We start from the raw sequence: 14,957 nt of genomic DNA on the forward strand, positions 1-14,957 counted from the left end.
TGTGAAGTAATTTGCCGGGCTCATTCAATACCTTTCAGGCATTTGAAGACTTGTATCAGATGTTCTCATGATCTCCTCTATCTTCCTCCTCAACATTATCAGTTTGCAGATTTGTAGATGGGGAGTATCATTGTTCCAGAAACTCCAACGCTTCAACTTCCGATACACAGACAAAACAGTTCTTCCCTGCTGCCTCAGAATAAATAAAGGCAGAAACTACAGCACATCATGTTCTATCTGTGAAAGTAAAATAAATGCTGTATGTAATTGAAGACAAACAGGAAAACCGGAATGAACATACAGCAAGTACCGTGTAGTAAAATTGAGGACATTTAAAACAAAAACAACATGAAAAGTAAAGTGGGAAAAGGCATCATTTTTTGTTTGGTGTGTAAGCTTTTTTTTAAAATTAAAATTGCGCTTTTGCTGTGGCTTGAAAAAGAGGGATATAGGTGCTGCGTTTCTCTCTTTAATTACAGTACGTTGCCACTTTTCCTTCCTCTGCACAGGTATCAACCCCCACAGCTGCCACGATGAATTCAGGGATCAGGGCAGATTACAACAACAAGACGTACGCCTCTGTGTTCAGCAGGCAGCCTCCGCGGATCCTCGTCGTGGACGTGTCTCCTCCGTCCTGGTCAGACACCTGCTCCAACCTCTGTGAAGCTCTGGAGAACTTCTTCGCACTGACCTCCAGCCTGGCTGGACCCTGCCGACTGCCCCTGCTCAGCCTCTATGTTGTCCACAACCAGCAGGAGTGTCTCCTGCCCTTCACCGTGAGTTAGAAATACAGCTATGTAGTTGGTGATTTTATACGTCAGCCTTCAAGGGATTGCATTGTGTTTAGTTAAAGGTTGAACTACCACATACTAGCCTATAGGATTTAGGCTGTTTCCAGTCTAGTTTCAGTTTTATTGTTAAAAGACTTGGGTCCATTCAGATGTGCATGCTGTAAAAATATCTCTCCAGCTCATCATACCCTGATCTGTCAAAGAAACATCAGGGCACCTTGCTTTTGGAGGCAGGCTTCGATTTTGAGACTTAGATTTAGACTTGATGAACAATTGAGGATCTGAGCTACCCTTGCATATTTAATAGTTGTCTGGGCCATGTGACTGGGTTCTTGTCTGGTCATGTCTGTATGGTTTAAGAAGAATCACAAGTCGAGGTCTGGAGAATCTGCAGATCTTCTGTGAGAGACCCAGTGACTAAGTGACACATCCTTTCTCCTTTTTTGTACACCCTAGAGGTTTCATCTCATTGTAGAGTGCTGCCTAACATAAATCATTGTTTTTTTTTAATTCTGAAAACAATCATTATGGGACTGAGGAAAAAAGGACATTAATTGTTTTGGACTTACGTTTTGTAAAATTCCTCCTGATACTGTATGTTGTGAGAGTCTTTAATTAGAGCAGTTTGTATGTCTTCATTAAAGGCAGTGTGCACCCTGTTTCCTGATACAGTCTTACTGAATGACTTCTAAAAATGTTTAGTCTGATCATCATGACGCTTAAAGTCCAACAAGACTTTGTTATGAATAAACAAGTAGTAATTCAGAACACTTGAGTGTTTTGTGCCTTTTTAGGAGGAGTGAAGAAAGGATGTCAGCTGTGTCTCAGGGTCCTGTTTACAGCTCTTGTCTTTCTCCAGCCGGTGAAAGGTAACTTCACTCGGCTGCACTCCTGCGTCACAGAGCTGCGCTCAATGCCCAAGGAGGCCAGTGTGCAGCAGAAGTCGGACTCCTTCAAGCAGGCTGTGGAAGACGGCATGCTGCAGTTCAAGCAGTACATGGGTCACCTGACTGTAGGAGGCTCTCTCAGCAGCTGCTCTGTGGAGGTCAGGCAGTTCTCAGTGAAAATCAGATAGTTCTGTCACATAGAATGACAACTGAGTGTTCAACCTACTTTTTGCTGTTTTCTGTGGGATTTTAGCTTTTTCTTAAACTTGTTATGAAGAGAGAACATACAGATATATAAACAAAAATTAATTATTTTCTGTGTTACCTGCAGTGATTGAATCTAAATATCTGAGGCAAATATTGAAGAATCAATGACATGCAGTTGAACTTAATTACATCCCAATCTCTTGATGGGGTGATGACAGTAAATGTTTTTTAACCAGCCACCACATTTTACTGTACATACTGTACATAAATCTTGCTTTGGAAAGGGATAATGGCATGGATTTAAGGGAAAAAACAGCACATTAAAATTTAAGGTTATGTTTTTTAAATTTTTTTACAACATCCTTTATATTAAATCAAATATTTTAATAATCATGTCTCAGGGCAGAGGTTGTGCCATCATAGAATGTAGAATTGGTGTGTGTCTTTGACAGATCACTCTGCTGACCAGCCAGATGGGCAGGCGTGTGGTGAGTCTGCTGGAGTCGGGCCTCAGGGACACTGACCTGGTTAGACTGAGGAAGCTGCAGGTCATCCACATCTCCCAAGGGAGAGCTCTGCTGGGGGCGAACATGGACTGGACCCCTGAGATACTGTCCAGAGAAGGGGTAGATACAGAGAGTAAGTGGGCTTTAGAGCCATTGCAACCAATGTTAAATTTTAATACACTACAGCATTGCAGCCTGCAGTAGTTGCCTGATTTGTTTTCAGTTCCTGTGTTGCTCGTGCACTTTTTCACATGCTTTAATTTACTGTACCTACCAATGTGGACTTGTGCACATTTCAAGGCACACTTTGCCTGTAGAATCCATTATTTTAAAAGCTTTTTATTTATTAAATTACGCTCAACGAGTTTTATCATTTTACATGATCCCTTCATGTGAAAGTGATAAAAATGATATGTTGAAAATTGTGCAAAGCTATTAAAACAAGGAATAAAGCAAGCATTAATGACTTTCCCTGGCTAACCTAAACAGAAAGTCTATTTTATAGAAAAGATCAAGTAATTAAAATAGTGTTAAGCTGTTAAATAATATGCTATAAATGTGTAAAAGAATTTTGTTGTTCTTTTAATGCAAGGTAATAACAGCTACAGATTATACACTATAACTCTAAAGGAAAGACTGGATCTGCTTGGCTTCTTTTGTTCATTAAAGATGCAGAGAGAGCAAGTTGAACAGTTTATTAAAGAGAGTTATGGAGCAGCAACAGATAATGCTGAGTGACTTACAAGGACATACTGTAGATCAAAGAGAGTTCTGCTGATGTAACATAGTGAGAACATTTTGTATGCACTTCAAAACTGTTTGAGAAAGCAATTTCTGTGTGACAGTTAATGTAAAGTTTAAAAGAGATGGACTGCTAAAACATTCATCAAAGAAATAACACTACAAAGCAACTTACATCTATGGGCTTATCACTACATGTAATTTTCAGTTTTTAATAGTAGATAATTAAATCTGTAAAAGCCGAAGATTGAGAATAAATGCAGAATGGATTCTGTAGTACATAGAATATAGAAACAAACTATACTATTCAGAATGACTTTCTTTTGTGTTACTCCAAATAAAACACTTCAGCTTATTTTTTGAAGTCTTTGCAGTATCAGGCTGTTTTGTCTGCGTTTAATCAGACATAAATCCTAATCTCGTCTGAACTGAAATGAAATTAGAGTGGTGAAGAAAGGCGCTTTTATGTGCCTGATTGGATTTTGACTTTCATGTAAAAATGTAAAAACTTTTGCCAAGTACTGTGAGTTTATAGCAGCTTCTACTAAATTCAAGGAAGACAGTGTTTGAAGCAACTTCTGCTTAATTCCAGCAACTCAGAACACTTATCAATGAATAAAATGATGGGCTGAACAGCACTTGACATGCAAATCAGGGACACTTGATCAATTTTTCTGTGAAAGGCAAACTGAAAGCACTTATTTTGAATTCCGTCTTTATCACTGTGATCACTTTATCAGACAAAGACTATACTGTAAATATAGAGTCAAAAATTTCAGGGCCATTTATTTTATCTGAGCTTTCTCAGATTTCCTGATTGATTCCTAATTCCTCTATCTTGCCTGTTTTCTCTGAATGTCTTAATTGCAAATGAAAGGAAGCTATTCAGCCCATCTAAGCCTTAATAGCTAATTGACCCAATGATCTCATCCAGCCATAATTTGAAAGAAACCGGGATATCAGCTTTAACAAAATGGATGTGTAGCTCATTCCTTACTCCTTATGCCTTTTCGTAAACGTATAACTCCTGCTTTAAATGCACTTCCACTTGGTTTCTACTTGTCCTCTGATTCATGTTTCACTTAACTCAGTGCCTTTGAGGATTTTGAATACTTGAATCAGGTCTTCTCTGTTCAAGACTAGAAAGAAGGTTTAGGCACAAGGTGTGCCTGTGTAGGACATTGCCTTGAGGCAGAAAATGTACCTGGTTACTCTTCTAATTAATAATTGCTTGTATAGCGCTTTTATGGACACTCCATTCATAGCGCTTTACAGGTAATGGGGATCCCCTCCACCAGCACCAGTGTGCCGCCCCACCTGGATGATGAGCCATAGTGCACCCTGGGATTTTTAATGACCACAGAGAGTCAGGACCTTGGATTTACATCTCATCCAAAGGACGGTACCTTTTTACAGTATAGTGTCCCCGTCACTATACTTGGGCATTAGGACCCACACAGACTGTAGAGTGAGCACCCCCTGCTGGCCCTACTAATAGCATTTCCAGTAGCAACCTTAGTTATCCCAGGAGGTCTCCCATCCAGGTACTGGCCAGGCTCACACCTGCTGAGCATACCTGCTGGTATAGATGCTCTTCTCTGAAATAATCCATTGTATCAGTATCTTTTTTTAAATGTGGCTAAACAAAAATGTACAATATTCAAAATTAGGTCTTACTGAATATATAATATTATACACCTATAACATACCATTTAAATTTTACTCTTTTAATTGTATTTCCTACAGTGGCCCAGAAGTGCAAAACACGCAAAGCACAAAAAGAACGAGCGCACAAAGAAAAAGACACAACACAAGCAAAAATGGGAGTGCAAAAAAACCCAACAAAGCAACATAAGGTCAAAGCAATATGCTGAGTGCTCCAAACTCTCCAGAGTTTGTTTATACGTGTTTATACGAGAAGCTCATATATATGGATTTAGCAAGTTTTTTGCAACTCTAAAACCTTTAGTGTTTGATTTAGAAATGTAAATATGAAGTCTGTAGTATTTTAAATTAAATGATGGGCTTTCTTACTACTTTTGAAAATTATTTACATATAAATATTTGTTGATTTCAACCTTTAATATAGTCCAGATAAATTATACTTTACCTCACACTGGTCTGTAGCCTCCCCTCTTGCCTTACAACAGATTTCTTGTCTGTTGTTAGAACCTTTTTTCATTTTAAACACGCTTTTATATTTTTTTTGTTTGTGCACAAATTTTTTTTGTGTTTGCGTAGGTTTTTTGTGCAGGCTTTTTCATTGTGCTCTCATTTTTGTTTGTGTTGTGTCGTTTTTTATGTTTGTGAACTCATTTTTGCTTTTGTGTTCCACACATCTCGGCCACTGTAATCTCCCTAGAAATAACAACACCCATGAATTAAATGCAAAGCTGAAAGCTGTTGATTGAGTGCTTAGTGGTAGCATGATCTGTCTTCACGATCTTGGCTGAAGGCAAACCCCTGCTCCTAGGATAAGGAAGTATCTGCAAAGGTGGAGATGGTGAGGAGGAGGGTTGTAAATGATTAGTGTGAAGGAAAAAGGGATTATGTATTGTATTTACAGTTTTATATTTAGGAAGTAATGTAGGACTAGGAATAATTACGGGTTTGCACAGATGAAGTAAGAGTGAACAGTTGCTGTCGTCACTCCTGAGTTTTTGTTGTCAACATCATGTATTTACCTTGACAGAACTTGAGCTAGTTTGCAAAAAGAATAATGGAAAATAGAACCATCCTGGTGTGGAAAATGGACAGAGTCTTGTCCAAAAAGATTTTTTGCTGTATTTGTTGCCAATGATCCATTAATTCAGAAGGGTCAATGCTATAAAATAACGTTTATATTTTGGTAACTGCATGCAATGCTTTCCACTTCTACGTTAAATGTCGTCTGTTTCAGTAAATCATTTTGGGATTTTGGATTGTTTTGACTAATTCTACAATGCTTACTAATTCTCCTATTGTGGTATCATCTGCAGATTTGACTAACTTGCTAATCATACCAAGATTTAGATCACTAAAATGAATTGGTAAGAGCTTTAGTTTTAGTACAGATCCCTTTGGTAGCCCACTAATGAGATCATTCACCCCACTTCATGCTCCGTCTTCTGTCTGCTAACCACCTCTACATCCACATACCCTTGGTTCCCAGAAAGATCCCAGTCCGACTAGAATTTAAACCTATGTGACCTAGAGGGGCTGCAGCAGTTTCCAGTCTTCTGATGTGTGTGAATGTGTGTTAACAAAGGGCCTCTTCCAGGTTAGCTGTTACCTGTACTGAACCACTCCTGAGGAAGGTGAGAATTCCTGCCTCGTCACTCCCCCACCTGATTCCCATAGCATGGCCATATTGAGATGGTATGTGGTGCTTAGAAAGTAATGAAGTCTACGTTACATTTGGAAGCATGACAAAGTATCTCTGTAGGCAAAAATGTCTCATTGAAGTCGTTTTTCATTTTTTAATAATATGTTGATTAAAATGTTTGTTTGGGTCTGGAAATAATGCATATGTAAAAAAATACCAGGTCTTGCCTAAACTTTCTGTGCTTCTTTTTGAAAGTGTCTGTGAAATTAATAGTTGAAACTCAATTATCAAATGTGGGCTGAACCAACTGTAGGATCAGTTCTCATGATATCAGGTCGAGTTACATTGTGGTAAATTCATTCATTGTAAGTCTCAGCTCTCTCACCTTGAGTATCCATTGTCCTTTTTGTAGCTTCATAATGGTTTTGCTTCTCCTGGAGGTTGAATCTTGTTTGAAAGTAGTTTACTGTGGCAATCCTGACTTCAAACTCTTTCTGTTCTTTTGTTGTTCCGTCAATAAGGGTGGTGAATGATCCTTGTTAGGAGCAGGTCTTCAGTCTGACAGTGCTGTCTGATTCATATTCAAAACATAGTTTTGTTTATGTTTATCCTTTACAATACAGTAATGTGTGATGTGGTAAGCATGAGGTGTAAAGTAATAACATGCAAGCTCTGAACATAGCATTACTGACATGTTTCTGAACATATGATAATAAGAGCTGGGTTTTGGCCTCAGAGGATATGTGCATACCGCATATAGCCTGATGACGAAAGAATATATTTTTTTCTGTGGACACTTATATGGAGCACTTTCAAAACATTGTAAATATTTGTTTTATGTTTCCTATTGAATGCAAAATCTAGGCTTCATTTCCATTTTTGTGTTTTTGACTAACAAATCACTAGAGAGATGTCACCTGACTTTAAACTATAATTTCTGTCAAGCCTCTGACAGAGGAAAACATGTCTGTACAGCCTGTGTGGAAATCATATTAGTTCAGTATCTGTTTTTTTCTGAATTACACGTTTCTTAGTTTTTTCCACCGTAATGCTATAAACACATGCATCATGTAGAATATTAGGTTTAATTTGTCTTCTGCCAAATCACGCTTCTTTAAATGGTTGGAAAGAGAAAGAATAGAATGAAAGAATTTGAGATGACGTCCACTGGAACAAGAATGCTCTCTTCATCAGTAAGCATTCCTGAGTCAGTATAATCAAGAGCGTATTGTATTAAGATAGTTATAGATATATTAAAAATTTGTGTCAGTATTTTCACCATGTTCTGTAGCTAAAAACTGCACTACAGTGTTCTTGTAATGAGTCTTATACTTGGCGTGATCCAAACCAAAACTGGTTAGCATCTGATTTGTGTTTTGTGCTAAAACTGCCTGGCTTTTGTTTTCTCATATTGCTGTGAAGTGAAATGCATGCAATGCTTTCAAACTCCAGAGAAACTCACAAGGCCTTGAGAACTGAGCTTGAACAGCCACACACATTAAACAGAGGGATAGCCTACTGTAATATGCTGTTGTTGGTGGTTTTTAAAATAATCTTAAGTTGTCTGTATTGATGTCTTCTGTGATGGTTACCATGGGAATCACAGTACCATTGAGCAACTAAACTTCATTAAAAATGAATATGCCATAATGGAAATCATGTGTTTCAGTGATTCTCAGCTTGACTATTATTGAGCAGCTTTTTGAAAAGTAAAAACATTTTTTTTTTGCCTTGGACGTTTCCCACATGTTTTTAAAAATAAGGTACGACATGGGGAGTTCTTTCAATTCAGCATGTACTGTAAGTGAGATTAGTCTTACATCATTCACACAAAAGGGTGTCATGGAAATAGAAGCATAGAAGCCTGTAAACCCTTAAGATCTGACAGCACCACAGACAAGATGTGGTACTGTTGTTCTTATATCTCCTTTATACCTGAGTTTTATGTAGTTGTTTGGGCTGAGTGCCACAATCCTTCTCGGGCTTTTGAAGAAATGCACTTAAAATCCACCTGTCCAGCCTGTGTGTTGGCGGCAGTTGATGTTTTTGTTTCAACATGTCCTCTTAACTCTCTTGCCATTGATCATTCTGCTCCTTGCTTTGCATTTTTCATACCATTAATTTTCAAAAGGATTGCTGAGCGCCGTAGAACAAAAGCAGATCTGAACCAGGGAGCTTCCTGGGCTGGGCTGAGAGGGGCAGGACGGGCCCACAGGGCTGCAGTCGGATTCTCTGTAGGAGAGAAGCATGAGGTAGAAGAGACCTGCTGTGTAAAAGCTTTGTCCCTTTCAAACAAGAGCATTCTGTGGATCGTTTCTATTCGGGTTTATACTTGGATCATGTAATATGCCTTTCCCTGGTCAGGGTTGCAGCAGCCCTCAGTCTATCCAGTGTGAGTCGCGCACTCTCGCGCACTCTCGCGCACTCTCGCGCACTCTCGCGCACTCTCGCGCACTCTCGCGCACTCTCGCGCACTCTCGCGCACTCTCGCGCACCATGGAGATTGCAGCTAACCTAGCCAGCTATATCAGGGACAGTGGAGCTTGTAAGTGCTGACAGGGCTCACACTTGCAGCTTTCTCACCAACTACAGTCGCATGTTCTTGTCCCAGTCCCCTGTCTACCTCTTGAAATACAATTTGATTGAGTTATTAATGACTGCTTTTGTGAAAACAGATATTAAAAAATGGCTGCAGCTTCACCTAGGATGTGAAGTCTATACCATATTGAGTAGAATGCAGTCCATCCATTTATAAGGTTATACATAAGACTACAGCAGCGGTATAGCTCTTCAGAATTTCGTTTTAGATGAAGTGCTGCTTTGTAAAATATGTCTGTAGCACCACAGTAACCTTTTCCAATACCGTAATTGGGACAATTATGGTTTGCCTTCAGAAAATCATGAGGGTTGCCAAATATGCGCCCGTCTCCCCGAGTGCTGTTGTTCACCTGACATTTTCGTTCTCACTGCCTTTCATGAAATTATCAGAAGGGGTGCTTGAGAACGAGCCATCTAATACAGGGAATACTCCAGAAAGACGTTTAACTTCAAGGTAAACACAAAAAGCACAATTAACTGTGTGAGACCATGTGTGGACACTTCATTAATTCATGCAATTAAACAATTTATACCAGTGTCTGAAAAGAGATGAGCTGACAGGGCAATGTCTACAGCATATATTCAGAGTACTGCATCCCTGCACAGAATTTTAACTAAGGCCCGTCAGAGAGCAGAACACTTGAGATCAAATTTAACAGCCTGTTTCTGCATGTATGTCTTTGTGAAAATCTATAAACAATAAAACAGTCTCACATTTTAATGGAGACAGCCCTTTAATATTTGCTGACAGATATGACAAAGACAAAACTAAATGGTTTACTGTATAAAATTGATTCGTTGTGCATTCTGGAAATATTTAAGGGTGTAGTTAATACAGCCCTGCTCAATGTCCAGTTTCAGTCTTTTGAGGTTCTTCATCCTTAGTAAAAAACAGTTTAAAAGGATAGAACAGCTGCAAGAGAATAGTCAAAGCATGACTACACGGCACAAAGGAGCCTTACATTAGGGCAAAAACAGTCATTAGTTGCTAAACGTCTTAAACGCTTATTAATGAGGCTACCAAAAGGATAATGGAATCACCACTGTGATTTACAGTTTTCCTTGTTTTATATATGTAAGAAGGCGCTGTATGAGATATCAACGGTGGTGCTGCACACTGTACTATATTATACATTATGCCAGACCAGAACATTTCCAATTTAACTCAATTTTTTACACTTTAACATTTTTGTTTTTGCATTCCCAAAGCCATGATGAATTCTTAACAGTGAAGGAAGGGGAGAAACTGACAGACAGAAATCAATTGCAATTCAGTCAATTGAAAATCTGTTTCTGTGCCTAAAGGCACCGACGTTGGTCAGAAACACTCCTAAGACTTTCTTTTGTTGTTTATCGTGCTATTTCTTGCCACTTGTTATACAGCTATACTTTTACTTTATAGTCCTTGGTACTATAAAGCTGCTAAAAACTACTAGTTGGAAGAGCAATAGCAACAGGCAGTGAAGACCCTGAGACCTGAATGAAAAATTATTTTGCTTTAACCACAATAATAAAACTATTACATGTCAATATCACCACAATGGCAAATACATCAACAAAATTCTAAATAAATTATGACACTTCTTTTTATTAGAGAAAATAACTGTGTTAAAAAAGTGTCTGTTTTTTTAGTTTTTTGTCTGCGTGGAGCTTGCATGTTCGCTCTGTCCCCCTATGTTTTTTCTCACTTCCTCTCACCTTCCAAAGCCATGCTGGCCTGTTTGGTACTGCAACAGAAACCTTCTTTGAGCCTCCTGCATTATGCTTTCCTTCTGGAAACCACTCAATTTTCTCTGTCTGGCAGCTGCTGGTAACTTACAGAAACACAGTGATCGGTTTTCTAAGCGTGTGAAAAGCTTGATTTGCGCCGATTCCGCAAGGGGACTAAGCATACTGAAAGATTGATTAGTCAAAGGCTAATTTAATTTGCCTTAGTGAATTGATTGAGGCATTGGTAGTCCATAATCACTGAAGTGTGAATGAGCCTAATTAATCTGGATTTCCCAAGCCTTTCAAAAATACATGTTCTGGCAACGAGCACTGCAGTAAATGATTTCTACTCCTTCCACTGAGCAGTTTTTAAATTTAGAGCGTTCATTTTTGTCGTACTGTGCTGAAAAAAAAATCTTTTTACAAAATATCTGACCTTGTGTGAGGACAGCCAGTGCTACGCCCGGGGCACTTGATCATGATGCATTACTGCTCTTCTAGTCTTCTGAAGCTCCTGGCTGTACAGCTGAGCGGGAAGGGAGGGAGTGAACCAGAGGAGCGCCAAACAGTCGGGAGCATGTCCTCTTTGCTATTTCTTACTTTACTGTATTGTCATGGATGAGCACTTCCGGAAACAGTTCTCACATCCTAGAATATACACACTGGACAAATGTAAAGAACCATTATTAATTATGTATCGTTTTCAGAAATATGTTTCAGTTAACTTATATGGTGCCTGCCTCAGCTTTACATGAGAACTTGTAAAGAGATTTGTTTTGTTCAGTGACCAATGCATGAGAAAGACAAGATCTGTTCACGAAAGCGTATAGAATTATCTATTAAATTGATTAATCATATGTTAAACTGTTTAGGAAATAATTTTATGCACAGTCTGGATTAAAGCAGTTTGTCGGGCAATATACAATTACAAATGTATTTAGACCTATGGCAACAGCACTTTCATTTTGTTTAAATTAATATTTGTTATATGCACAACGTACTCCACACTTTCAATGCAAGGAAACAAATCTAAATACTGCATATAATTATGGATTATATTATAATTATATTAAGTATTCAAACCCTTTTCTTTGACAAATCTGAATTATTTAAGGTGCACAAAGTTACACAGAATTATTAAGTGGCCTCTGTGTGCAATAATAGTGGTTCTTATGAGTTCAGAATAAAAACACGAGTCTCTGTGAGGTTTTTTTTTGGTCAGGTAGTGAATTTCAAACAGACTCAACCATGAAGACCAAGATTCTTCCGTAAGAACTTGAGGACGGTTACAAACAAGAAGTGATCTTCTTGGTTCATCTAGACCATGTGATCCAAGACTCCCATCCAGCCATGTCTTAAAAGAACATTCAGGGTAATGGCTTCAGCAACTTGTAGCTGGGTAGCGTGTTCTACACTCCCACACCCCATTGGGTAAAGAAGGGCTTCCTAGTCTCCTTTTTAAATGTACTTCCAAAATAGTTTCTAAGCAAGTAAGGGATTAAGTCATTGAAAAACATAGATCAGCGGAATGGTACAGAAAATCTCAGTCTGGAAATTCCTGTGAGCACTATTTACTCATCAAGGAAGGTCTGTGGTACCACTCAGACACTGCCTAGATCAGCCTGTCCCTCCAAACTGAGCAGCTGCACAGGGAGCTGCCCTGAGGCCAACATCAGCATCGAAAGAGCTGCAGAAAGCAGTGGCTGAGATGGGAGAGTCTTGTGTCCAACTAGCCTTTATGGCAGGGTGGCAAACCCATTTCAACCACTGGACCTTTCAACAAAGCATGTAAGTCACACTGTAAACCTGCGTCAGAACACTGTGAGGTGCAACAAGACATACGTAATTGGAAGGTTTCTGTATAAATGCAAAGTGTTTTCCTCTGGCCCAGTCCCAACACAGTGCATCACCCAATCAACACCATGCCTACTGTCAAGCATGGTGGTGGGTACATTGTAATATTACAAAAAGAAACTTAACTTGCGCTACATACTGTATAAGAAAATACATTCCCTTAAGTTTTGTAATAGACCTTTGAGTGCTTAATACCTATTTCGCTTCTGCAAGAGGAATGCAGTGATAAAGCTGGATGGTAGACCATAGTTTGCTTGTGCCCTCTCTCCACTGTTCTCTTCCTCCCCCCCTCCACAGCACACACCACAAGATGCTCCTTTGAGTTTCCACACACAAACTCATCTTGAACATGTTCTCCTGCGACTCTGCTTTAAGGTCACCTGCAAACCCCGTAGTACAAGCACTCTGCAGTCCCTGGGTCAGCTAAGCCAACAGGGACATGTGAGACTGGCTAAGCTGCCTCCTCTCAAGTTCCACTGCCTTTGCCAGTAGAGAAGCGCTGTATTTTTCGCACTGATAACCTTGTAAACAATGGATGCTGGGAGAGGAGGCTGCAGTTTTTCTTCACACCCTTTTCCTTAATGAGCTCTCTGGGGAAAAATCTATTTAAAAACCTGAATACGAGTTAAGGTAGTATCAGCAGACAAAAATAGAGGGAAACTGCTAAACTGCATTAATTTTGAATTCAGTGATAAGAGGAGTCCGACACCAGCAATGCTCTTAACCAAACTATGGTAGTATTATTATTATAATGGCATAATTGATTGAGTGTTAAATTTAGGGTTATTCATTGCATTGGAAGGTAAGCATGTTTCCTTTTAATGGGCATAGTGAAGACGATGCTCATTTTGAATTTTTGTCTAAATACAGTATCTCAATGTGTACCATTGTATTAATACTGTTTGTCCCAGAGTTTAGTGTTAATTGGGTAAAATTTGTTTTAGTAAATCACAATTGGCTAAATCTTTTTGAAAAATAATTAGAATTAGTACCTGCACCAAAAAAAATACAACCTTAAGTTAGTTGTATTCACCGGTCTTTATTCTTTTACGTAGCTGACCTGGTTAGTCTGGACAAAATGGGCTTAAAATTCTGGCCCATTTAAAAAACTGAAAAATGTGAGACAGGTGTGTTTTTAATTTGTATTGAGTGTATTTTGAAATTACAAATGGGTTCTGTCAGAACATTGTAAAACAACAAGGGAATATAAAAAAGAATGGGAAATGGACATGACATGTAAGTAACTGCATGTGTTTTGGAGAAATAATGATTAAAGTTTTAATTCGTACTTGCAGTGTTAATGCAGCTGCATATAGAATTTTACGGAGTGAGAATTCAGGATATCAGGATGGCCTTATGCCTTTGCCTGAGCTGTGAAGAAACTTGTTACTGTGTTTAGAGATGCTTTAGCAATACTGTAGTCCTATATTGCCCTCTAGAGGAAAAGCGGTAGCAACTGAAAGAAAGTGGCAGTCCCTTTTCGTAAATAGTTCAAGTTCAAGTTCAAGTTTATTGTCATTATACTCATATACAGGTATATGGTATAACGAAATGCTATTTAGCTAGCTCTCGGACATAAGTAGTACAAAGAAAAAACAACAACAACAACAACAACAACAACAATACAATTGTGTAACAAAAGAAAGACAGAGACAACAGGCAGTGTGCAAAAAACAGCAACAGACGATGTGCAAAACAACAAAAGGTAACAGGTTATGTGCAAAAATATGTATCAACAGAATTAAATAAAGGGATAGAAATTATGGGGAGTGAGCCTTTGACATGTATGGTAGAGGTAGATTTTCAATGTGTGTTTGGGTTTTTGGTAAGAAAGAAAGAAAGAAGGCACTGTGAGGTTCAGATCATAGGTGAGAGGTGAGGTGAGAGTGAGAGAGGCTGGGAGTTTAACAGTTTGATAGTGCGGGGGTAAAAACTGTCTCTGAGTCTGGTAGTCCGGGCCTGAATGCTCCGGTACCATTTTCCAGATGGTAGCAGATCATAAAGTCTGTAGCTGGGGTATGTGGGGTCTTTGATGATGCTTAGAGCTTTCCTCAAGCACCGTCTGTCATAAATGTCCTGTATAGATGGGAGGGCAACCCCAGTGATGGACTGGGCAGTTTTCACCACCCGCTGTAGGGCTTTGCGGTCAGCAGCACTGCAGTTGCCATACCACACTGTGATGCAGCCTGTCAGTGTGCTTTCTGTAGTGCATCTGTAAAAGTTAGTGAGGATCTGGGGACATATCTTAGCCTTCTTCAACCGTCTTAGGAAGTACAGGCGCTGTTGCGCTTTCTTGATCAGACTGGTGGTGTTGAGAGACCATGTGAGGTCCTTGGTGATATGGACGCCAAGGAATTTA

The 14,957-nt window shown here is 39.1% G+C and overlaps 1 protein-coding gene across 1 annotated transcript in view; it reads left to right on the forward strand.

Moving 5' to 3' along the window:
- The first annotated feature begins 533 nt into the window (after positions 1-533).
- Positions 534-14,957, forward strand: part of m1ap (meiosis 1 associated protein) — a 29,754-nt gene continuing 15,330 nt past the window's right edge. The window contains exons 1-3 of the mRNA XM_088922396.1: positions 534-776; positions 1,651-1,836; positions 2,338-2,524. Of these exons, the coding sequence (XP_088778522.1) occupies positions 534-776; positions 1,651-1,836; positions 2,338-2,524 (616 nt within the window). The remainder of the gene's footprint in view (positions 777-1,650; positions 1,837-2,337; positions 2,525-14,957) is intronic.

This window comes from Atractosteus spatula, chromosome 1 (assembly GCF_055471065.1).
Source record: "Atractosteus spatula isolate fAtrSpa1 chromosome 1, fAtrSpa1.hap1, whole genome shotgun sequence".
NCBI classification, from domain to species: Eukaryota; Metazoa; Chordata; class Actinopteri; order Semionotiformes; family Lepisosteidae; genus Atractosteus; species Atractosteus spatula.